Source organism: Protopterus annectens, chromosome 6.part0 (genome assembly GCF_019279795.1).
Source record: "Protopterus annectens isolate FY-2018-M chromosome 6.part0, PAN1.0, whole genome shotgun sequence".
Classification (NCBI taxonomy): domain Eukaryota; kingdom Metazoa; phylum Chordata; order Ceratodontiformes; family Protopteridae; genus Protopterus; species Protopterus annectens.
The window spans coordinates 1814220558-1814247432 of NC_056737.1; the positions used below are offsets into that span (position 1 = coordinate 1814220558).

General features: G+C 42.7%; 1 protein-coding gene across 1 annotated transcript in view; it reads right to left on the reverse strand.

Annotated features, from left to right (window-relative positions):
* SPAG1 (sperm associated antigen 1) overlaps nucleotides 1–26875 on the reverse strand; it is a 3545022-nt gene that overhangs the window by 763371 nt on the left and 2754776 nt on the right. The window contains exon 13 of the mRNA XM_044075164.1: nucleotides 2697–2869. Coding sequence (XP_043931099.1) covers nucleotides 2697–2869 — 173 coding nt within the window. The remainder of the gene's footprint in view (nucleotides 1–2696; nucleotides 2870–26875) is intronic.

A 26875-nucleotide genomic window follows, 5' to 3' on the forward strand; every position in this document is an offset into this window, starting at 1 on the left:
TAGAGTCAGCATTTTGAACTTTGGTACTATGAGAAAGGTGTTTAATGCGGACAAGTCCAGTATTGGTCTCCATTGAGATTCTTTTCTTGGAACAAGGAACAGTCTTGAGTAAAACCCCTGGTCTTGTTCTTGTTGTGGAACTCTTTCTATTGCTTTCATTCGAGTCAGCAGAGTGATTTGCTTGATAGCCTCTGCCCTCTGATTTTGTGGTAGGTTTGGCATGCCTTGTTTTCTTGGTAAGATATGAAAATGAAACCTGTACCCTCGGTCTATAATGTCCAAAATCCATGTGTCCTTTGTCAGTCTGTGCCACTTTTCTGCAAACAGAGATAATTTCCCGCCCAAGGGAGCTTCTAGTTGTTCCCTGGTAGGCGGTAGTAGAGGAAAGTCATTGAGTTTGTGGTTGTTGGGCAGGTAGAACCCCTGCGTCACTTCTTTGGTTTCCTGGCTGCCACTGTCGTCCCCTGTAAGGGCCTCTGTATTGGCCTCTTCCTCGGCCACGTCTGTTCTTACCCTTTTGAAACTTTTCTGGATTAGGAAAGGACCAGTTTTTTGAAGGCCAATTCCTACTGAATCTGGGGGGTTGAACCTGGAGGAAATCTTTCACAGTCTGAACTGATTTTGCTTTTCTTGATGGTCTTTAACACATCCTTAGCATTTGCACCAAAAAGCTTGTTCTTTTCCAAAGGTGCATCCAGAAGTTTTGCTTTTACATGATCTGGTAGAGGTTGATCTTTTAACCAAGCATGTCTCCGAATCACCGCCCCTGCCATAGCTGCCCTACATGAAGCTTCCAGTGCATCATATCCACACTGCAGGAAGTGATTGCTTACTTGCTGAGTGTTATGTACAACTTCCTGCAAAGTCTTCCTGTCTAAAGGATCAGGAGAAGCTAATGTTTTTTGTAAATCTTCTAAGAGATAATCCTGATATTGCAACATATGAAAAAGGCAATTTAAAGCTCTCATAGATAAGGTAGTGGATGTGTAAACCTTTTTGCCCCATCTCTCTAATGACCTAGCTTCCCTGTTGGAGGGCAAAGGATTTTTTGAGGTGGAGGCTGAAACTCCTTTAGGCCCCTGTGAAATAGTTTCCAAATCAGCAGAATGGGCCCTGAATAAATGGGAATGAGTTCCTGGGACCCTGTAATACCTGTCTGGCTTGGCTGGAGCAGGAGGAAGAGAATCAGGGGTAGCACTAGAGTCAGAATACAAATCATCCAGAACATCAAGTACAGGAGGAATAGCTAAGGGCCTGTGCTGAGGCTTCTTAAGGAAAGTCCTAAGGCGTTTCCTAGAATCAGAATATTCCTGACCTTGCCACTTGAAATGTTCCCTCATGGTGTGCAGAACTTCCCCAAAAGAAATATCCTCAGGAGGGGAGGCCGAAGGGATGGAATCTTCTGCATCCGAGTCCTCATAGGTCTGGAAGAGCTCTTCCTGGCTATCAGAGTGGACAGAGCCCTCAGAATCTTCATCTGAAGGAGTAGGGTCAGAGGGTTCAACCTGAGGCCTTTTATCAGGAGGAAGCTGGGATGCTCTCTCAGGATGGGCCTGTGAACCTCTAATCATGGAAATTAAATCAGCAGCCATGGACATAATTTGTGTCTCCGGAGTCGGCTGAGGTAAGGATTTAGAAGTAATATGCTTTGTTTTGCTGGCTGCCTTAGCCCTAGTGTAGGCCTTAATAGACATGGCCATAGGGGGCCTGGCAGCTCCACGTGCAGGAGTGACCTTGTCTACAGCAATGGTCTCGGGCATTTCCTCGGTTTCGGTATCCGGAGGAAAATCTATAACTGGCGTCGGAGTAATGTCTGGAATCGGAGTCGTCGGTAATGCGGTGTCTTCGGTTCGGAGCGGTGGAGAGACCATCTCAGAGGGAACCAGAGCACTCGCGCTAGGTTTTGGCGTGGAGTCGGTGGTAAACGCGGGCCGAGGATGTCGGTCCCGCTCTTTTCGCTTTTTGGGAGTTTGCGATGTCAGAAGATCCGACGGCATGGTGTAAGCAAAATTATCGCCGAAAAAATCTTCAGCGAACTCCGCCCGGCGCCTGAGAGTGCGCTTGTTGAAGCGAGCACAGGCTACACGGGCCGAGACGTCGTGGTCTGGGCCCAGGCAAGGGAGGCAGTAAGAGTGAAAATCCTTATGAGGTATTTGTTTACCACAAAAAAGACAATTGTTAACTTTTTCAGTAATTTCTGACATCGGCTGAGGCAAGACAAGGTCCCCAACGGGGTACTTAGCTTTTTTGATGACTTCGGTATCGTACAATACAGGAGCTGACCGACCGGCACTTGCGAACTGCTTCTGCTTCGGGCACCGCGCGGCAAGAAAGACTGAAGAAAATCACGTCGGCTGATGCTTATGTACTCCAGCCGCTCTGACGTCGGAGAGAAATGCGACATCAGCCGACGTCGGACCCAGACTTTGGAATCCGGCCGACCGAGGGCTGCTTGAGGCAGGACAACCCACATGTTATGACTGCAGTTGCATTCTTGAAGGACATCATGAGTGCACACTGTAATGTTACATACTTATTTTACACGTGAAAAGCTTAGAAAAACGAAGTGCATTTATAAAGAAGGCTTGAGCAGGATACGTAACAGTTTAGAATTTTAAACATGGAAATGATTTAACAAATTAAAAGAAAGCATGCAGAAGTAGTACAACGGCAATGAAATTAAGCAAGTTACATACCAGTATTTTGTGGCATTGTGTTACTACCCAAGTCGTTATTTGTGCTGTTTTGTAATGAGGTAGTTTCATTTGCTGTCGGTCTGTGCAGCTGAGATGTAGCTGGCACTTGTGGGATTGGTGGAAGTTTTTCCCTCCAGTTTACTCCGTCCTGTTCCAGCAGAGCCTTGGTTATCCTAAATGAAAAAGCAAATGGGGTAAGGTTTTTCGTATGTTTAAAAACACTATATTCTTTAATGCAACTAACATAGTCTAAAAAAGATAAGTTGGACACAGCATCTAAGCTGAACTGGGACTGGGTTTTGCTGCAGAAGTGAAGGTTTGAGAACTAAGGTATGAACAATTAGATTAGTTTGGTCTGCATCATATTGCACGGTACCAGCCATAAATATGGTTTACTTGAAAATGTGACAAAATAATTATTTATCAAAAGGGTAATACACATACTTAAAACACAACTAGCAAAAATACAGTTGTGTAATAAAACTTGCTATAATGGTAGATCTTCTAAAAGATCACTGCTACAGTAGTCTAATCTATATGGGTCTTACCCCCTGCACTAATCAGCTTCTCAGAGCTTTGGGTGCTTTCCATGCACTTCAATTGCCAGGAGCTCATGTGGGGCTCCATACAAAATTGGACATCAAAATCTTCACAGCATTTTTTGAACACCAGCAAGAAAAAAAAGAGGGCTGCTACAGGGAGGGATGGCTACTGCAATAATGATCTATTACAACATACACTGTTATGGCAAGTTTACTTACATGACTACACTATGTTTGGCATACAGATCACCACTGCAGTAGCTTTAGTTATATGGACTGACTACCACAACCTAGTTAGAACGAAAAATGAGGTGGCCTAAAACTAAGCATCCAGAAGCCCATGAAGAATGGCCTAAACAAAGCTTGTTTTGAACTTAAATGTGGCTTGCTGTGGTGAGTATAACAAAAAGAAATGACATGAAACAATCTAGAAATAGTCAGCTTTGGCACTGGTTGCCCTTTCCTTTTACCCTCATAGGAGACAAACAGCTGGTCAGCTTTCCTGAAAGGTCAAATTTAGTCTAGGTAGTACCTGAGCTGCTTGTGTATATCCAGAAAAATCTTCTCTCCCATGTTCTTTGGTTCATGAAACAAAACAGCTAAATTAATAGTCTAACTTGAAATGATTTTAGGCATAAAGGTAAGACTTTTCACAAAGAAACACTGTCCTTGTGAAAAATTAGGCAGGGTTGACTCACTAAAAGAGCTTGTAATTCAGATACTCTCATAGCAGATGCCAGAGAAATGAGTAAAAGAGTTGTCCATGTTAAGAACCTCAAATTGGCCTGATGAGCTGCTTCAAATGGACACAATAAGCTTTTCAAGTACAAAATTAAGAACAAACCTGTTTCCAAGGTGAGCTAGAATGTCACACCCCTTTCACAAACCATTTAACTTGGACATTATTAGAAATAGGAGGATCCAAAAGTAGACAAAACAGAAATGGCTGACAAATGTACCTTGAAAGAAGAGTACACTAGTCCATAAGACAGTAACTCAAACACAATCAAGAATCAGTGGCAGCCTGGTCTGGAGAAGATCTTAGTTCTTTGACAGCACCAACTATAAAATCTTTTCTACGTGCATAAATATGATTCTCTAGTAGCAAGTTTTATCGCCTCCTTTAGTACCTGCTGCACATCTTCAGAAAAAAAAAGGTGTGTATCACAATTCTATCATCCAGTCAGTTAGTTGAAGAGTTTCCAGACTGGGATGCATGAAACTGCCCACCTTGTTTAAGAAATCCAGTCTGTGTGGAAGCGTATAGTAACAGCTCCTGGCTAAACTGAAAAGAAGGGAGAAACACTCTTGCCTTAGCCAAAAGAAAATCACTAGCACTATTTTTGGAGTCTCCTTCTGGATCTTTAGAACAACTCTGGTTATTAATGGAAATGGTTGAAAAGCATACAGGAACATTCACATTCATGAGAAAATGAATACATCTACCTTCTAGGAGTCCTGCAGCAGAATTTCCTTAGTTGTCTGTAATGACAGGAAGCACACAGATCTATTTAAGGTATTCCTCACAGCTGGATTAATACTTGGAAGACTCTCAGGAGGAAGCTTCCATTTGTGTGTGCGTGTGTAGGGGGGTCTGTCCTGGTATTGTTGAGATTGTCTGAAATAAAGTTTAGGTCTGATGTAATGTATACAGAGTGAACAGTCAGACTGAGCTGAATTTCTACCTCCCAGGCTATAATAAACAGTCTACAGAGAGTGTAGGATATGGTATCCCCTGTTTGCATATGTACTGCATCACTGAAGTTTTGCATGTGTACACTTGCAGATATCCTGGATACCAGAGTTGATTTAAGGCCTTCAGTGCACTGATCACTGCCAACATCTCTCTGAAATTTATGTTGTCTGTCTTCAGGATTCCACAGAGCTTGCACTTTTACCCTTTCTGAAACTGCTCCTGGTGTCAGGTCTAAAGTGTCTGTGATGACTGACTGGAGGTGGGTCAAAAGGGAGAATAGAAGACCTGGATTATAATCTATCTAGTCTACATACCATCTAATCACCCTCTTTATAAACCCCATAACTGGAATCTGAGAAGTCAAAGGGCATAGATGCTCAAATTCAGACTGATATGAGGTGCCACTGATTTGTTCCTTATGTGTAGTCTGGCAAAGGGCAACATGAGTATCTTTTGATGCTATGTACATTAGAATCATGTGAAACTCCCTTGCAAACACTTGAGCTTGACAGGAAGAACTAATGAAATATCTCTACTTTTTATGTTTATGAAAGAGAGTCCTGTGGGAAGAGATGAGAGAAGGCTTCTGCAAGTTGATCTGAAAACCCAGACTAATTATAAGTTTCTGAACAGTGCCAGAAACTTTTTCTCAGCTGGAAAAGAGTCTGCAAATATAAGACAATCATCCAAACATGGAGAAATGGGAAGGCCTTGAAGCTTTCAAAAAGCAATGACTGGAGCTAGGCATTTTGTGAATACGCTTGGTGCAGTAGATAGTCCAAAGGGTAAGACAGAGAACTGATAATGTAACAAACAAGCGAAAAACTCACAAAACCAAGTAAAAAAATCCCAAATGCAGTCAACGAATGTAAACCCAGCTTGAAGAATGACTGTAGACTGTATACAAATACTCAAAGGGTGCAAGCACCACTTTAATACATAAAACAATAAAAACTGGTTAGCGTTTTCATTTCACAATGTGTAAAACTTCATCAGGCAAACAAAGTTCACAAATGTCACTTCCCTTATGCTTTACCATCCATTATCATTGGTTGCCACACATTGATGCTGAATTTAAAATAACTCACACATTAACTAATCGAGTGCTGTAAGGGAACCACTACACAATGAATCTATGCACTTAACATTAAAAAAAGACACAATGAGTTGCTAAAATTTTGCATGCACTAATGCATAATTAAATTACTCTTTAAAAACAAGCTGTATAAGCAAAAACATTTTTTTAAACTTTCTCCTAATTATTGCTTACACTTTTGTGTGATCAATTTGTGGCCTATGTATTTTTCATATATATATATATATATATATATATATATATATATATATATATAGATATATATATATATATAGATATACACAGCCCCATTACTGTGTGTTCACTTGGACTTTTTTCCTTTCTAGTTCTTTTAACTTAAAAATGGGGGCGATGGAGCTTCACTCATTTCCAGCTGTCAGCCTGTAGATGAATCTGCCATTTAAGTTCACTGATTTCTAACATCAGTGCCCATAGTTTATTGTCGTCAATAATGACATGATCTATAGCCATGTAATGGAAAACATGCCCTTCATTGTTGGTAATATGCTTTGCTAGGCATTATTTGTATTATGCTTTTTAATGGCATACTCATGCTCGTATATTCTCTGACAGAACCTTCTCTCCGTCTTTCCTATATAGAAACACAGGCAGGATTTAATGAGGCCGGGTATACTACTGCTTTAGAAGTGCAAATATATCTGTCCTAAGATAATATGTATTATTCCTAACAGTAAAGCTGTTCGACACTTGAATTTTATTACATCATGTGCAGGCTCCACACTTAACCATTTCTTGTTTGCATTTTATTTCTCCTCAGCATCAATGTGTGGCAGTCTACAGTCGTTCTTCAAGCTGTTTTTACATGTGTTGACTGCCTTTGGGATTTTTTACTTGGTTTTGTGAGTTTTTGCCTTGTTTGTATTAGTATGACATCTGGCAGTCCTTTGGATGTTTCCTCAGCTAATCCTACACAGGAAAATATACAAGAATCTATGGTATCTAGTGACAGCAGTATTGGAAACTTAACAGCTTTAACCCTTCAATTGTCACAGAGAATAAATGTGTTATATGATCGCTTAAGGGAACCGAGCACTTTTGGATCCAATTCCACCATTAAACCACAGCGGGGAGCACTTGCTCCATCTACAGATTTTGCTAACGCCGCACTGTTTAGCCAATGTACACCTGCCACTTCAGAGAGATTTATTGCATTATCTAGGCGGAACTCAGCTACAACCTCCAGTAACCAACACAAACAGACTAGAAGGAAGGTCTGCAGCGAATAATCATGTAACTGCAATGGACATTACTTCAAAGAAGGGCATTCCACAACTCCAGGACTGGCTGGAAGCTACTATTACTTTTTTAACTGTTAACGAACAAATGCCATCTTCCACAGAGGGTAAGCTTAATGACGATGACAAAAAGCTTATGAGGTGCAAGAAATTACAGTTAGAGAATGCATACCTCAGGGAATATTTAAGGCTAAAAAATTATCCCTAAAGGTTTGCGACTGTGGAAGTACCCCACAGGTCTCCTTCCTGACTCCCCTCTGCACCTTGATTTACTTCAATTGTTCGACAGGTTTGGATTCGAACTGTTAGAGCTTTTGGTTAAATATAATGACAAAAAAATCAACTCTAAGTAATGCATTGGCCATTTTAGACAGGCGCATACGGGAAGATATGGCATATGAACACTAAGTATGAATATAAGGAATTCCCAATACTATTCTAGCATGTCCAAAGGTCAGTTGTCAATCTCCTCTCCGGTCCAGCTGGTGAATCTGGGAATCTTGAGGCAATATTACAACTGCCTCATGTACACAGACAACCCTTTCCTCCCCCCAACAAATTCCAACACATGTGAGAGATGCAACCATATAGCCAAACTGGAGGCTAAGCTCTCTCAACTCAGTACTGGCATAACCAGTCAGGAGGAGAAGGAAACCACACTCACTACAATTCCAGTCTCACATAGACCTACCACGACAGCAAATCAAACACATAATCACACAAAAACATACTCGGAGGCTCTAAGATCTGCCTAAGCAGCAGAGACCTCCAAAGCAGACACCCAAGCAATCGCTACCCCAAAACAAAACACGTGCAACACATATCTCACAAAGCCAGTGTGCCGAACAGTCACAGCCCATAAGGCTAAACAACACACCTGATACAATTGTAATAGGTGACTCTATCGTCAGGCACACTGACGTCCCGCTCACCAGGCTGAACAAGGAGAAGGTCATGGTGAGCAGCCTGTCGGGCGCTAGGATCCGCCACATAACACAAGCACTCAGGTCACTCCAAGGCAAGTACAAATATGACTCAGTCATTGTCCATGCTGGTGTGAATGACCTGAGACGTACCTCCCTGGACTACATGAAAAGAGACATAGAGGAGCTCTCTGAGCATGTAGCCCAGGCCGGTATGACCCTGACCTTGAGTAGCATCTTACCCTCACCAAGAATGATGCCACAATATGAAGACAAGATGATCAATTTCAACAATTGGCTTAAGTATTGGTGTCATTCAAAGGGGATCCAACGCCTGTCAGCCTGGGATGATATGCTCGACAAGCCACGATGCTTCGCTAGGGACGACTTGCACCTGACACCCCTGGGCTTTCAGATATTAGCAAAGGCTCTTGCTACCCCCATAGTGCCTTTTTTAGGCAAGGCTCAAAAGACAAACCCACCTCCATAGGTATCACAAGGGATAAGAAACTAAGAGTAATGCTAGTCAACGCCAGAAGTCTAAACCTCAAGATGCATGCACTCAAAACTCTCCTTAGCATGGAGAACATAGATATCTGTGCAGTAACAGAAACCTGGTTCAGGGCTCCCGAGAGCACCCCAGCACTACCAGGTTATACCTCATACCATGCTTTTCGGCCCCAAAATTTGGACCGAACCACAAAAGGAGGGGGAGTATCAATATTCATCAAAGATATCCACACCTCCAGGTTGGTGGCACAGCACGAAGCATCAGAGACTATCCATGTGCAACTAACAGTGGGTAAAACTGCCTTCCAGTTTATACCCTGCTACAGACCACCCTCCCAAACCCAGGAACCCCACTCGGCCTTCCTGAGAACACTGGAAAATATGAAGGTCTCTCCAAACACCATTATATTGGGCGACTTCAACTACCCAAACATAGACTGGGAGCATTACTCTAGCTCCAACACCCTAGCCCAAAGGTTCCTAGAATTCATAAACTCAAATGCTATGGAACAACTTGTTACCACTCCCACATGAGGGGAAAACATACTGGACCTGATCATCACTAACATGGGGACTCTATGCTCCAGACCAGAAGTGTATCCCTCACTGGTAAGATCAGACCATAAACTAATCTCACTGGATATTCACATCCCGACCCCACCACCTGCCCAGAAAATCACAGCAAAAAACTTCTCTAAAGCAAATTTCACACTCCTCAAAACCGAGGTGGAATCCTTCAAAGCCCCCGGGCCTGTGGAAAATATGGCCCAGACCACAGAATCCTTTATAAATGCATTCTATGAACACCTTCAGGAATGCATGGATCATGCAATCCCAAATAAAACCAAGACCCAATCCTCCAAAGGCAGACGTCCTGTCTGGTGGACTCCAGCCATAAACAAACTATACAATACAAGGAGGAAGCTACTACATGATAGAGCAAAATCCCAAAAAGGGAAGGCATCTCCGATCAGTATTAGCAAAAAACTACGGGCACTCATAAAATCGTCTAAGGCCAGCTTCGAGAGAAAAAATGCACAGGACACAAAGGATAATCACAAGGCTTTCTTTAGTTATGTTAGGAACCTGGGTGGGAATTCCCAGATATGCTCAGAATTAGTCCAAAATGACAAAAAATACACCGAACCCACAGACATTGCCAACATCCTAGCTGACAGGTTCAGCGCAAACCCCCCCCCCTCCTCACCAAAAGGGCAAATATCTATCCCAGCAGAGTGCTGCCCCCCCCCCCCCGACATCTCAGATGCTCAGGTAAGAGACGCCCTCTCCAAAGCAAAAAACACAGCATCAATGGGACCAGACGGTGTCCCGGGCTGCATCCTACATGAACTCCAAGAAGAGCTAAACCCAAACATAAAACTACTGTTCAATCTCAGCCTTACTACAGGATATGTACCCAAAGAGTGGTGTACAGCAACAGTGGTCCCTCTCCACAAAGGTGTTGCCTCAATAGACCCTGGAAACTATCGCCCCATAAGCCTGACTAGCTTGGTCTGCAAAGCTATGGAAAGGATCGTCATGGACCTCATAAATAAAGATATTGGGGACCTACAGACACTGGATCCTACCCAGTTTGGCTTTGTTAAGGGCAGATCCTGCCTCTTAAACCAGGTCGACTTCTTTGAAGCAGTCACCAAGGCCATTGACGAGGGGAAGGTGGTCCACACATCCTACCTGGACCTCGCAAAAGCCTTCGATACAATACCCCACTCAGGCATTATAGATAAGCTCACCAGCTTAAATATAAACCCCTATATCACTAGATGGGTTGCAAACTGGCTCAAGGACAGAACCCACATGGTTAGAATTGCTGGAGCCATGTCAGACTCCAAACCAGTTACAAGTGGCATCCCACAAAGCTCAGTCCTGGGACCTCTCTTGTTCAGTATATATTTCTCAGAGGTACAGGCCAACACGGAAGGACTGTGGCTGACCAAGTTCGCAGATGACTGCAAACTGGGCGCCATAATCGACTCTCCAGCCAACACAAGCATCCTCCAAAAGGGCCTCATAGAAACAGACAACTGGTGCCAGAGCCATGGCCTCAAGCTAAACGCCAAAAAGTGCATAGTCATCCCCTTTGGCAAAAACAAAGTGCCCACAAATTACCACATAGGTGGTAATCCACTAAGTACAGAAGAAGTAATTAGGGACCTGGGGACCCAAGTTGATAGCAATCTCTCATTTGACAACCACATGGCCAAAGTGGTTAGAAAACATTTTATATAGCCCATCTAATCATGAAAGGATTCACATCTAGATCAGGGGAGGTCATCGTGCCTCTTTACTCATCCCTCATCAGACCCATGATCGACTACAATGCCCCTTTTGGGATGTACCTTACCAGACACCTGCAGCAACTGGAAAGACCCCAAAAGTACCTCACCAAGAGGATCAAAGGGCTCAAACAGATGCCATATGCTGCCCGGTTAAAGAAACTCCAGCTCTACTCAGTGGCATACCGCCTGCTCAGAGGCGATCTGTGCCTGACGTATAAAGCCATGTCCAACCCGGAATTAAGGGACATGCTGCACCTCAAAAAATCCAAATCCCATCGAGCTACGTGCTCGAGAGACTTGAACCTCAGCACTGAAATAAATAGGACATGCTGGAGGGACAGATTCATAACCCAGAGGCTCCCTTCACTCTGGAATAAAATCCCAGTCCAGGTTAGGCAGAGTCCCTCATTGACTCTCTTCAAGAGGAATCTTGATGAGTGGATGGGAGATCATAGGTTTACCCCGGGTATCACTTCTGTGTCACTGTTAGACAGAGGCACAGTATACTAACCTCAAAAAAGGGCATGGCAAAATTAATTTAAAATGGGTGGCGAAAACCAAACATACTCTGGCTAGACTTATAAATGCCCTAGGGCAGATAGCCTAGTATAAACCTATGAACAATTTTCACCAGTATACAGACAAACTCAAAAAAAAGGAAAAAGTAATAAAATAAACAAGAGACTTAAAAGAATATGCTAATGGACTTGCCTAACCTAAACCACATGGCTTTCAGAATAAACGTAAGCATTTCAATACTAGTGAAAACAGCCATCCCTATGAAGGTAACTATAATATTGAACCACCATTGGAAGTTGAAATAGAAGGTGGGGAGTTCACCAATTATGACTTAGCGAGTACCCTGACTTACGAAGGTCTGAGAGAATTAAAAACAAATATTACTCTCAAGGCAAGCAGAGTGCACGGGGGGTTCCAAGGCATGTTTTTTTCAAGGAGCCAGGCCCAAGATGAAAAATTGGAGGACATAATGCAAACACTAGAAGCATCCAGTGATCCAACAGAACTTCATGCATTGTACAATGAGAATGAAATAGGCCATGATTCAAGTGAAAATGATTCATATTCAATCATTTGTAACACACAGAAAGACTTTAAAGTTTATAATTATTCTGAAGTTATAATTAACACTGAGGCAGCTGACCTGCTATCTAAAGGCATGACTTTCGTACCAACAAAATGTTTTGATTTTACAACCACAATTATTGATTTGAAGTTGTTTTTAAGGAAAGTTAATTTTGCTTTATTGTATGAACATAATTCGCAGAGTGTTTGATAATACATGGAATATCCGTTCTACTTATAACCCACCACTACACCCCAAACTTGTCACATATGAAAGGTTATATGAATTTTTTGTAGGTTTTGTACCCACTGTGTGGCGCAGAGCTACTGTTATCCCACTCCACAAGGGAGGATCCACCTCGGATCCCGGAAACTACCGCCCCATCAGTCTGACGAGCCTCATCTGCAAGGCCATGGAGCGTATTATCATGGAACTTATAAACAAAGACATTGGCAACCTTCAAACACTGGACCCCACCTAGTTTGGGTTCGTGAAGGGCCGATCTTGTCCCTTGAACCTGACTGACTTCTTCGAATCAGTCTCCAGAGCCATGGACAAGGGTAAGGTGGTCCACACAGCCTATCTAGACCTTGCCAAGGCCTTTGACACCATCCCCCACTCTGGAATCATAGACAAACTTACTAAGCTGTGCATTAATCCCTACGTCACCCAATGGGTTGTGAACTGGCTTATTGATAGAATCCATACTGTAAAGAAGCCGACTCCAAATCCAGCTCCAGACAAGTGGAGTACCTCAGGGTTCAGTCCTGGGACAGCTCTTGTTTGGTACCTACTTCTCTGAAGTACAGGCCAACACTAAGGGACTCTGGCTAGCAAAGTTTGCAGATGACTGCAAACTGGGAGCCATTATTGAATCCCCAAATTATGTTGATACTCTACAAAAGGGCCTTACAGAAACAGATGCTTGGTGCCAGAGCCATGGGCTCGAGCTGAATGCCAAGAAATGTATAGTTATCCCCTTTGGGAAAAAACATTTATCCATGAATTACCATATAGGTGGCAGTACACTAAACACCAAAAGTGTGATAAGAGACTTAGGGACACAGGTGGACAGTGGTCTCACGTTCGATAACCACATCGCCACAACAGTCAGGAAATCCTTCTATATGGCACACCTCATCACTAAGGGCTTTTCATCCAGGAAAAAGGAGGTCATTGTCCCACTGTACTCATCCCTCATTAGACCCATTATAGAATACAATGCCCTGTTTGGCATGTACCTCTCAAGACATCTGCAACAACTGGAAAGGCCGCAGAAATACCTCACTAAAAGAATCACAGGCCTAAAGCAGATGCCCTACACTGACCGCCTTAAAAAAAGTACAGTTTTGTACCTACCATAAATGTAGATGTTCGAAGATCCACATTGCTGCAGTCCTAACACTTGGGTAGTCCGCTGTCCCAGTCGGCCCGAATACCAAAGTATAAGGCTGACGTCGGTCAAGGCGCATTTGTCTGACATCAGGACGTCAGGGTACAAATGCGCATGACCGACGTCATATCCTCAGTCTTTTCTTGCCCCAGATGTCAGAAGACCCTAAAAAGATAAGGCCAAAACCAAAAAACACCAAACACTCCTGTACCTAATATATGTACAATATATACAAATTTACAAAAATAGAACCCCACCCACACAACCACCCCTAAACACAGAGGGGAAGGAGGGAGGGTAAATTGGACTGCAGCAATGTGGATCTTCGAACATCTACATTTATGGTAGGTACAAAACTGTACTATGTTCTTCATCTCACATTGCTGCAGTCCTAACACTTGGGTAGAATCCCAAAGCAGAGGTAAGGGAGGATGGCTAAACTATAAAGAAGCAGGAGCTGCCAAAATGCCCTGCAACACAGCAGTGGCAAAACCAGCCCTGGATTTAGAATAGAGAGGAAGGTGGTAATGCTTGGAGAAAGTATGCACTGAACTCCAAGTAGCTGCCTCCAAAATATCCTTAGTTGCCACCCCTTAGAAATGCTGTTGAAGTGGCAGTAGCCCTAGTGGAATGAGGCCTAATCCCAGCTGGAATCTCCTTGCCATGATGGGAATAACAGAATGCAATGCAAAACCCAATCCACTTAGATATAGTTTGTTTTGACACAGGCTTGCCCTGAGAACTCAAAGCAAAAGAAACAAACAACTGCTGAGACTGCCTAAAATCCCTAGTCCTGCTTAAATAATAACGCAACTGCCTGTGTACATCTAAAGTGTGCAAAATCTTTTCCCCTATTTTGGGGATCTGCATAAAAAGTAGGCAAATGAATAGTTTGGTTTAAAGCCACACTAGAAACCACCTTAGGCATAAATGAAGGATTAGTACGTAATGATACCCTATCCTTATGAAAAATCAAAAAAGGCTCAACCGCCATAAGGGCCTGCAATTCAGAAACCCTTCTTGCAGAAGTAATGGCCAACAAAAAAGCAGTCTTCCATGACAAGTATTTCAATTCAGCAGTAGCCGCAGGCTCAAAAGGTTGTAGAGTAAGTTTCTCCAACACAAAATTGAGGTCCCAAGCAGGAGTAGGAGCTCTACGTGGGGGTCTTATATTCTTTGCCCCTCTAAGAAATTGCTTGAACAAAGGATGAGAAAACAATGGTGGGTCACAATCATAGTGAGCTGAAATTGCTGCAGCATGAATCTTAATGGAAGAGAAAGACAAACCTTTGTCCAATAACTCAGTAAGATATTGAAGAGCCACACTCAAATTAGGCTCAGAAACATCCAAATCCTTTGCTGCACTCCAAAATAAAAATCTCTTCCATTTTTCTGCATACACTTTACGTGTACTAGGTCTTCTGGCTTCCATAATCACATTCAAAACTTGTTGAGGAAGTTGAGACCTGCTGTGGTTCAAAACAGAATATGCCAGGCTGTTAGATGAAGAGAGTGAAGCTTGACATTGAGTAGATGACCGTCCCTCTGAGACAAAAGGTGTGGAATTAAAGGTAAAGGCCATGGAGGCTTCCTTACCAGATTCCTCAGTAATGGGTACCAGTGTCGCCGAGGCCAATCTGGAGCTATCAAAATCATCCTTGGCTTGTCTTGTCTGACCTTTAGGAGTACCTTTGGGAGGAGAGGCAGAGGTGGAAAGGCATACACATGAAGATTTTCCCAACTGAGCGAAAGAGCAACCACTTTCCAAGCTGTGTGATGAAACCTTTTAGGTGCAAAACTTTGTCGGCTGGTGTTTTAGTGGAGAAGCAATCAGATCTATGTCCGGAGTTCCCCAGGTCACTGTGAATTGTTGAAATACATGAAGATCCAGTTTCCACTCGTGGGGATCCATGATTTGCCTGCTTAACACACCTGCTAAGGAGTTCTGTGCTCCTGGCAGAAACCTTGCCTGAAGATTTAGCTGCAAGCTGAGCGCAGTCTCCCACAAAATCATTGCTTGCCTGCATAGAGGATAAGAATGTGTTCCCCTTGCTTGTTGATGTACCACATGACAGTTGTGTTGTCTGTTAGAATCAACACCTGCCCTGGAAGAAGTAACTCCTTGAAAGCCATTAATGCAAACTGGACTGCTAACATCTCCTTCATGTTGATATGTAGATGCTGTAGTCTGGCAGGCCACTTGTCTTGTATCCACTTTCCATTCAGATGAGCTCCCCAAGCTATGTCTGAGGCATCTGTCGTTAGAATCTGACTCGCCTCTGGCGGGTCACAGAGAGTCCCTTGTTTAGGTGACATTCCTGAGCCCACCACAAAATTCCTTTTGAATGCAAGGTATTATTGGAATGACAGTATCCAAATCCTCGCAGTGCTGTGTCCATACATTTTTTAGATACCATTGCAGCTTCCTCACATGCAGTTTGGCATTGGGAAGCACCAGAATACAAGATGCCATGAACCCTAAGGCTTGAAGGACTGTCCTTGCAGTCAGCCCGGACTGAAGAGATAGTTGATGGAAGTAAAGGGAAAGATTCTTTTGTTTGTCCGGGGTTAAAAAGGCCATCTGGGCTGCTGTATTCAGTCTCACACCCAGAAAGCACATGTCTTGAGAGGGTACTAGACTGGACTTTATTTCGTTCACAGAATACCCCAGGCATCTTAGCACTGCTATCACATATTCCAGATGCTGAAGAAGCTCGTCCTTTTCTTGAGCCAGAATCAGACAGTCGTCCAAGTAAGGACAGATTTGTATTCCTTTTAGCCTGAAGAAAGCCACAACTGGAGCCAGAACTTTTGTGAATACTCTGGGCGCAGTAGATAAGCCAAAGGGCAATGCAGAGAACTGATAATGGGAATTTCCAGCTCGAAACGCAGATACTTCCTGCAACTGAGTCTGATAGGCACATGAAGGTAAGCCTCCTTGAGATCTAAAGTTACCATCCAGTGATCCTTGCCCAGCAGAGGTAAAAGCTGTTGTAACGTCAACATTTTGAACTTGGGAATGTCCAGATAAGTGTTGAGGATAGACAAATCCAAAATTGGTCTCCACGTGTTCCCCTTTTTTGGTACTAGGAACAGGCGAGAATAAAATCCTAGGCCCCTTTCTGGCACAGGAACCAGCTGAATGGCCCCTATCTGGAGTAACAGAGAAATTTGTTTGTGAGCCTCTTTTCTTTGTATAGGAGGAATGTCTGGCATGCCTTTGAAAGGAGGCAAGGTATGGAAATAAAACCTGTAACCGTGGTGAACAATATCCAATACCCATCTGTCTTGGGTAATAACACTCCAATTTTCTTTGAAAAGTGCCAGCCTTCCTCCCAAAGGTGCTGCCAGACGAGAAGGCTCTGGCAGCTGAAAAGGCAAGTCATTGGGTCTGCTTACGAAAGGACTGACCCCTGCCCTCACCAGAAGACTGGGCAGGCGAACTGCCTGTTCTAGGCCTAAAAGAACCTTGAGCTCTGCCCCTACCACGTCTAGATCTACCCCTAGACTGAGAATCATAAGAAGGATAAGTCCACCCCTTAGTAGGCCAATTTCTACTAAACTTTGGAGGCTGAACCTGCAAAAATCTTTAACAGTCTGCATAGACTTAGCCTTGTCCTCCATTTTCTTTAAAACTGCTTCCACAGGCGCACCAAATAACACATCAGATTGTAAAGGAGCATCTAAAATCTTTGTCTTTACATGTTCAGCTAAATTCTGATCCCTCAGCCAGGCGTGCCTGCGAAGAACAGAACCAGTGGCTGCCACCCTCGAAGAGGCCTGTACAGCATCAAAACCACATTGCAAGGAATGCTTACCCACCTGTTCAGAAACATGAACTAAATCCTGCAACTCTTTACACTCAATACCTTCCGCCAGAGCATCTACCTTAGACTTCAATTGTGAAAGGAGATAATTTTGGTATTTCAACATGTGAAACTGGCAATTCAAAGCCCTCATGGCAAAAGTGGAAGAAGTATACACCTTCTTTCCCCATCTATCCAAAGCCCTTGCCTCTTTATCAGAAGGAACAGGATTTTTAACAACAGAAGCCTTAACACCTTTAGGGCCCTGAGAAACATTTTCTGGGTCTGCCCTAGGACTCTTAAAAAGATACTTATGAGCTTCAGGCACCCTATAATACCTATCCGGTTTAACTGGGGCAGGAGGCAAAGAATCAGGGTTCAGGGAAGCCTCTGCAAAAACATCCTCTACCACATCCAGAACAGGAGGTATAGCTAAAGGCCTATGCTGGGGTAGAAACAAAATTCCTAAGCCTTTTCCTGGAATCAGAGAAATCTTGACCTTCCCATTTAAAATGCTCCCTCATGGAATGAAGAGTCTCTGAAAAAGAAAAATCCTCAGGAGGAGAAGTCGAAGGTGTAGAGTCATCTACATCAGAATCAGAATAAGGAGGATACTCCTGCAAGTCTTCAGCCGAAGACTCAGAAGCCTCCGAACACTGTTCAAAACTTTCAAGCTCAGGTTCCACCCTAGGCCTCTTATCAGGGGGGGGCATAGAACCTCTAATCATAGTAATCAAATCTTCTGCCATTTTAAGCATATGTTTCTTAGGCAGAGACCCTGAAGAACTAGGGGAGACCCCCACTGAAGTTAACCCTGGCCTGCCTCTAGAAGAAGCCTTGGAAACAGAAGGGGAAGGCCTAACCACCTTAGGAAGGGAGGGGAGAACAGCTACCTGAGAAGCCCCTTCAGCCTGGCCTACCTCCTGAGAGGACACATCTTGTAACAGTAAAGTCTCTCCCTGAGAATCCAAAGGAACTTCTGGTAGAACCACCGGCTCCACCGAGCCCTCTAAAGAACCGACGTCCGGGACAGACGGTTCTTCCACCCTAGGCTTCACTGCTTTGTCCTTGCGCTTTTAGGAAGCGGCGCCGGAGCATCCGGCGGCATGTTGTAATTACAACGCTTCCCAAAACTAACCTGGCACAATCTAATCTTCTCTTAATAGTGCGTTTGTTAAATCTAGCACAAGAGCGACAGCCAACAACGTCGTGCTCAGGCCCTAAGCAAGGTATACACAAGGTATGGTAATCTCTATGAGGTATCTGTTTCCCACAAGAAATACAGTTATTCACTTTTTCTGACATCCGGTTTAATACTGAGGCAAGAAAAACCAAAATATTCTAACGGGTACTTAGCCAACTTTGATTCGGTCTGAAACTCCGACTTCAGAAAATTTCAGAACGCCAACCTGCACTCGCAAAACTGCTTCTGCATCGGACCATGCGGCAAAAAAGACTGAGGATATGACGTCGGTCATGCGCATTTGTACCCTGACGTCCTGATGTCAGACAAATGCGCCTTGACCGACGTCAGCCTTATACTTTGGTATTCGGGCCGACTGGGACAGCGGACTACCCAAGTGTTAGGACTGCAGCAATGTGAGATGAAGAACATCTCCAGCTATACTCTGTCGCATATCGTCTACTCAGAGGCGATCTCTGCTTAACATACAAAGCCATGTCAAACCCAGAGCTGTTGGACATGCTACACTTAAAGAAATCCCAATCCCTCAGAGCCACACGCTCCAGGGATCTAAACTTTGTCATCACAATAAACAAAACATGCTGGAGGGATAGGTTCATGACCCAGAGACTCCCCAGACTCTGGAATAGTTTGCCCATACATGTCAAGCAGAGTGCCTCTTTGGCCCTCTTCAAAAGGAACCTTGACGATTGGATGGGAGAAAGGAAATTCACCCCGGGGATCACTTCAGTCGCCCTGCTAGACAGGGGTCCAGGGAAGTAAATAATGTGGGAAGATATACCCAGGGAATTGTTATGGCTAGGCTTCTAGGCCTGATAGCCTAGTACCAACCTATGAACCAATTACATATTAAGAACTTATATAACAGTAGGAGAAGACACTCAAAGGGCAGTTTAAATGAAAGTGAACAAGCCACTTTGTAACTCCTGCAAAATGAGAGAATAAGAGTGATGAAACCTGACAAGGGGGGTGGGGTGGTAGTTATGAGTGTGGAAATGTATCAAAACAAATGTATGATGTTTTAAGTACTGACACATACAAAGAAGTCACACGGAATGAGTTAAATGGGGGAATATAAAAAGGATTCATTCACAAATAACAGACATGTTCCTTGAAAGGAGAATAGATATTCACCTGTTTAATTATTTAAATATAATTACGCCTAGAATACCGGTGTTTTTTGGTATTCCCAAAATCCACAAGAGCTTGGACAACCCCCCAATGAGACCCGTTATGGTTGGCAGGAATTCCATAATGTCAGCATGTGCCCAGTATGTGGATTATGCATTGAAAAAAAATCATAGCAAAGGAATCACAGATCTGTAAAGATTCATGGAGCTCTTTAGCCCAGGTAAATAAAATTTCTTTTGATGCCAATGGCATCCTACTTACCACAGATGTGAAAGACCTTTATACGGTCATCCCACAAGACATAGGTCTGGACTGGGTTAGTGAGATGCTGTTAAAATATAAAGTGACTCATAGTAGGCTTATCATGGCACTTTTAGAGGTAGTTCTCATTAACTACATCTCCTCTGACAACAACTTTTATTTACAGTGTAAGGGTGTAGCCATGGGCTCACCATGTGGCGCAGCTTTTGCAAATGTTGTCATGGCTTACTGGGACAGGCAATTTGTGTATTCATCTACCTTTTACCCACATTTTATTCAGCGATTCCAGGATGACATCTGTGTCATATGGAAAAGGCCATTTATAGAGCTGGAAAGCTTTTTGAATTATATCAATGAGACTACAGCTTTCTTGCAGCTTACCTTCGATCATAGCACCCATTCTATCCATTACCTTGACATTTGCCTCCTTAAAGATATCACTAATACCAGACATATTGCTAAGATTCATAGCAAAGTGACATATTCCAATTACTTTCTGCACTTTAGCAGTTTGCACCCTTACCATCAAAAGAGGTCAGTTGTGAAGGGGCAACTTGCCAGAGAAGCCCGGATGGTCACCACGCACAGTGAGTTTATTGAAGAGGTTAACACCTTGCAGTCTATGTTTCTTAGCAGGGCCTATCTCTCTGATCTTGTGGATGAATTAATCTCGGAGGTTACTATAAAAAGACTAAATTGCCATTTTCAACCTATTTTCAGCCCCTGTGGCACCCTTGAGCAGTTTTTAAATTAGCCACATGAGATAATATGCAGTAAGGACAGGACCCAGAGCTGATTGGAAAATGAAAATGAAGGGGTAACATCTGAATTTTCAAAAGCCTCGGTTTTAACTTTAAACAAGGGCACTGCCATGTTAAGGAACATTTTTGAAAAGAACTAAATATACAAAACCAACTGATATTGCCAACATCCTGGCAGATAGGTTCAGTGCTAACTTTACCCCCCTTTCACCCCCTAGAGGGCCCATCTCTATACCGGAAGAATGCAAATTTCCTGTAATCACGGCTGCACAGGTAAAAAACACAGCCTCCAAAGCCAAGAACACAGCATCCATGGGACCTGACAATATCCCAGGCTGCATTCTACACGAACTACAGAACAAACTGGCACCCCACATAAGTACCATGTTCAATCATAGCCTCACCGCAGGCTTTGTGCCCACTGAATGGTGCACCACGATGATTATCCCACTGCACAAAGGGAGAGGCACGATGGACCCCGGGAACTACCGCCCATTAGCCTGACAAGCCTGGTCTGCAAGACCATGGAACGTATCATCATGGAACCTATAAACAAAGACATTGGTAATCCCCAAACTCTGGACCCCACCCAGTTTGGGTTTGTAAAAGGCAGATCATGTCGCCTAAACCTGATAGACTTCTTTGAAGTAGTCACCAAAGCCATAGATGAGGGTAAGGTGATTCACACAGCCTATCTAGATCTAGCCAAGGATTTCGATACCACCCCCCACTCTGGATTACAGATAAACTCACTAAATTAGGTATAAATCCCTATGTCACAAGATGGGTTGCCAACTGGCTCATGGACAGAACCCATACTGTGAAAGTAGCAGACTCCAAATCCGACTTCAGACCAGTGACAAGTGGAGTACCACAGGGTTCAGTCCTGGGTCCTCTCCTGTTTAGGCTAACACAGAAGGTCTTTGGCTAATGAAGTTTGCAGATGACTGCAAACTGGGAGCCATAATCGAAACTCCTAATGATGTGGACATCCTACAAAAGGGCCTCAATGAGACAGATACCTGGTGTCAAAACCATGGCCTGAAACTCAATGCCAAAAAGTGCATTGTCATCCCCTTTCGTAAAAACTCTGTACCCATGAACTACCACATAGGTGGAAATCTACTTAACACCGAAAGTGTGATAAGAGACCTTGGGACACAGATGGACAGTAGTCTCTCCTTTGATAATCACATTGCCACAGTGGTCAGGAAATCCTTCTACGTGGCACACCTCATCACAAAAGGTCTCTCATCCAGAAAAAAAGAGGTCATTGTTCCCCTCTACTCATCACTCCTTAGACCCATTACAGAGTACAGTGCCCCTTTTGGTATGTACCTCACAAGACATCTACAACAACTGGAGAGGCCACAGAAATACCTTACAAAGAGGATTACTGGCCTCAAACAGATACCCTATGCAGACCGTCTCAAAAAACTCCAACTTTTCTCCGTCGCATATCGCCTACTCAGAGGCGATCTCTGCCTAACATACCAAACCCAGAGCTGTTAGACATGCTCCACTTAAAGAAATCCCAATCCCTCCAAACTACACACTATCTATGTCAAACAGAACTCCTCATTAGCACTCTTCAAGAAAAATCTTGATGATTGGATGGGAAATAGGAAATTCCCCCCGGAGATCACTTCTGTGGCTCTGCTCAACAGGGGCACAGGAAAATAATTTTCTTGGGTGACGAAAGCCAGGGTACCATTTGGCTAAGCTTATATAGGCCCTACGGCCAATAGCCTAGTACCTGCCTATGAACTGACCCATCCTATTAAAGGATTCAAATATAAGACAGAGAATAGGGGAAAATCTAAGAATTGTATATAGAAAGGGGCCAAATTTTAAGGATTTACTGAGGACAAAACAGAGAGGAGAAATAAAATGCAAACAAGGAATGGTTAAGTGTGGAGCCTGCACATGGTGTAATAAAATTCAAGTGCCGAACTGCTTTACTGTTAGGAATAATACATATCTTAGGAACATATATATTTGCACTTCTAAAGCATTAGTATACCTGGCCTCATGCAAATCCTGCCCGTGTTTCTATATAGGAAAGACTGAGAGAAGGTTCTCTCTTAGAATATATGAGCATGAGTATGCCACTGAAAAACATAATACAAATAATGCCCTAGCATAGCATATTACCAACAATGAAGGGCATGTTTTGCATTACATGGCTATAGATCATGTCATTACTGACAACAATAAACCATGGGCACTGATGTTAGAAATCAGTGAACTTAAATGGCAGATTCGTCTACAGGCTAACAGCTGGCCAGGTATAAATGAGAGAAGCTCCATCTCCCCCATTTTGAAGTTTAAAGCACTGGAAAGGAAAAAAAGTCCAAGTGAACACACAGCAATGGGGATATAGGGTTTATATCACATCATCGAAAGTGCAGAATTACGAATCACAGAACATCGAACACAATACATCGAAACGTATAACAGTGAAAGGGGCAAAAAAACAACATGTGGAATGCATGTCAAAAACACACTGCTACAAGCAGGGGCAAGACCCCCTGCACCCCTTCCACTTAAGTATACCACTTCGGAGATCGCACTACAGTGCAGAAACGAAGATTTCTGTTTCCTACACTGTAGCACAATCTTGGAGTTGGTATATTTAAGTAGCGGGGGGTATGGGGGGTGCATAGGGACTTTCCCCCCCTGCTTACACCCTTAATGTTTCATGTTCCCATTGGGGACAGCCAGTCACATCATTTCAATGTTTTGTTGGTTCGATGTCTTGTGTTCGATGTTCCGTGATTCATAATTCTGAGCTTTCGATGATGTGATATAAACCCATATATATATATATATATATATATATATATATATATATACACACACACACACACACATGAAAAATACATAGGTCACAAATAGATCACACAAAAGTGTAAGCAATAATTAGGAGAAAGTTTCAAAAATGTTTTTGCTTATACAGTTTGTTTTTAAAGAGTTATTTAATTATGCATACATTAAAAAAAGACACAATGAGTTGCTAAAATTTTTTAATGTTAAGTGCATAGATTCACTGTGTAGTGGTTCCCTTACACCACTCGATTAGTTAATGTGCGAGTTATTTTAAATTCAGCATCAATGTGTGGCAACCAATGAGAATAGATGGTAAAGCATAAGGGAAGTGACATTTGTGAACTTTGTTTGTCTGATGAAGTTTTACACATTGTGAAACAAAACGCTAACCAGATTTTGTTTTATGTATTAAAGTGGTACCATGCACCTTTTGAGTATCTGTATACAGTCTACAGTCGTTCTTCAAGCTGTTTTTACATTTGACTGCCTTTGGGATTTTTAACTGATAATGTAAGCCATACACAGCAAATCTTAAGAAACACATGAACTGCTCAACAAAAGGAATGTAATAAGAGGTGTCTTTTAGATCCAGCTTTACTATGCAAGCTAGAGGAGGGATAAGAGGTAAATAATACTGAAGTGCTAACATTTTTAATTTCCGAAGCTTGACAAAAAGGCTTAGACCAGAAAGACCCAGCAGTGGCCTCCAGGATCCTTCTGTTTTTGGAACTATACAAATTGCTGAATAACAACCCTTGTTATGAGATTAAGAGGCACTTATGCTAGGACTCCCCAAGTCAAAATTTTATGTAGAATGGGAGAAAATAGAGGAATTTGCTTCCCTGGAGAAGGCAGCATCTCCTGGAAAAGAAGGAAAGAATGATTCCCATTGTCAAGTATAACCCAGCTGGATTACAATTCAGTGCTCAGCTGCCTGAAACAATCTGATTCTGACAGGAAAGATGGAGTTTCAGAGATGTAGGGGGTTGCCAGGGTGGAAGGGGGGAGACTGAACAGGTGGACAGTCATGGGGACTGTAAGGACTGTCCTTGAGTTTTAGAAGCCTTTCCTTTCGTTTTTGAGTCTCATGTCTATTGTTTTAAAACTCTGATTATGGGTTCTTTGCTACTTAAACTGCTTATTGGAAAAGGGAGCTGAGGCAGTAGGAAAACTATTATTTGGTCTGAAAAAGGAAGGTTGAAAAATCTTCAGTCACTCACTGAATTACTCTTTCCTTTTCATATACATCAGCTGCATAACTTAAAATCTCAGCTTTATCATCATCAGGAAGATTTTGCGAACAAAGCCATACAATACAAATCTCCTCAAAACAAATGAGGAGGCAGCAGCTCTGGAGGAGACTGTAGCTTCAAGAATACACTGTAAACTATGTTTAGCTACATGAGAAGTAGCTGTCACAAAAACATTTAATGAATTCTTTACATCAAAAAAGGAAGGCTAAGCATTAATTTCTGCATATTCTCAAAAGGCACGACCAACTACTTTAACATATGAGCTCAACAGTTTAAAAATAGTAGGATACCTCTCAACCTCTTAGAGCAATAAATCTAGACAAAGTTATAAATAAAAGTGGGACAGAGGCCCAAAAATAGGGGCAGTTTTTGAATATTGCTCTTACAAACTTAGCAAGTTGATAGAAAAACATGTTTTGCATTAGTATGAATTTTCTGAAGGGTATGAAATCTGAAACTCAAATGTCTGTCATTATTTTCTAACTTTACTCTTTAAAGATTTGCTACTAACTTGCCAGAAAACCACAATTTTATGAAAACGAGCCAAAAAAAAAATTTGGACATTTTGTGAAAATCTGTACAGTTGAGAGGTATGACTAGAAGAATACATTTATTCCATAAGTTATCAATTGCGTTCCCATCTTTGTCAGAAAGAAAATGGTTATTAGTAGTAACTCATTTAGCAGCAGCAGACTTGGAAAGAGAAATGCCTGCTGGATCTAATTTAGGGTTAGAAAACTTTTAGTTATGTACTTACCATAATTTCGGATGTATGGGATCCATCTCGCCTACATTCATAAAACCAACGATATCTTGTTCCTTGACCCGTAAACAGTTCCACACCAACACCTTTAAGAACACTTCTTTATTCAGATAAAATTCAATTTTATCTGAATAAAGAAGTGTTCTTAAAGGTGTTGGTGTGGAACTGTTTACGGGTCAAGGAACAAGATATCGTTGGTTTTATTATTGTTGAACTGTTCCTTAGTGTTACGAGTTATTTTGTAGTTCGCCTACATTCATAACTGATGGGTTCGGAGCCGATCCCTTGGCTCCGACTCGGCCACTATATAGTAGAACGAAGTCTCTAATTGGCTGGGCTACCCCTTATCCCAGAATGCACAACGCCTGCTTCCCCAGATCTTGTTTGTTCACTTTTATATACCTACATCCAGGCACAGAAACATACCAACAACTGTAACAAACTAAAGTCCTTCAAGAGAAAAACTCAGTAAGTAGCAACATTTCCTCTAAGTCCAATGGGAAGGGGGAAGGAGGGCGGGTACGTATGAATGTAGGCGAGATGGATCCCATACATCCGAAGTTATGGTAAGTGCATAACTAAAAGATGTAATGGGATCCTATCTCACCTACATTCATAACTGATGGGACAGCATCCCTAGCACCTAAATCCCGGGTGGCTCATTAGAAAACACTCCTGAGAACTGTGGAACCAAAGGAAGCTCTACCTTGACAAGCCACATCTATCTTGTAATGAGAAATAAAGGTGCGCGGAGAAGTCCAGGTAGCGGTCGCACAGATAGCATCTATCGATAATTTGGAGTGAAATGCTACAGAAGTAGCCATTGCCCTGGTAGAATGAGCCTTGACTGGGAATGGTAGCTCTTTGCCGGACTGTGAATAGATGAAGGAGATGCAATCTTTAATCCATTTGGCTATGGTGGTTTTAGCCACCGGTTGACCCAACCTATTTTCCGCAAAGGATATAAACAGCTGATCTGACTTTCGTGTCTGATTGGTCCTACTTAAATAAAAACGCAGTTGTCTGTGAACATCCAACTGATGGAAAATATATTCTGCGCTATTGGAGAATTTGGGAAAAAACACAGGGAGCTCCAAGGATTGTTGAATGCATAAGGGGGATGCTACCTTGGGTAAGAAAGAGGGATTTAACTTGAGAGACACTCTGTCTTTGTGAAAAATCAAATAAGGGGGATTAGAACAGAGAGCCTGAAGCTCTGAGACCCGCTTGGCAGAGGTTATTGCCACCAAAAAGGCGGTTTTCCAAGATAGAAATTTTATATCACAAGTAGCTGCTGGTTCAAAGGGATGGGCAGTTAGAGAAGCTAGAACCATATTCAGATCCCAAGGGGGCACAGGATGGGCTATTGGG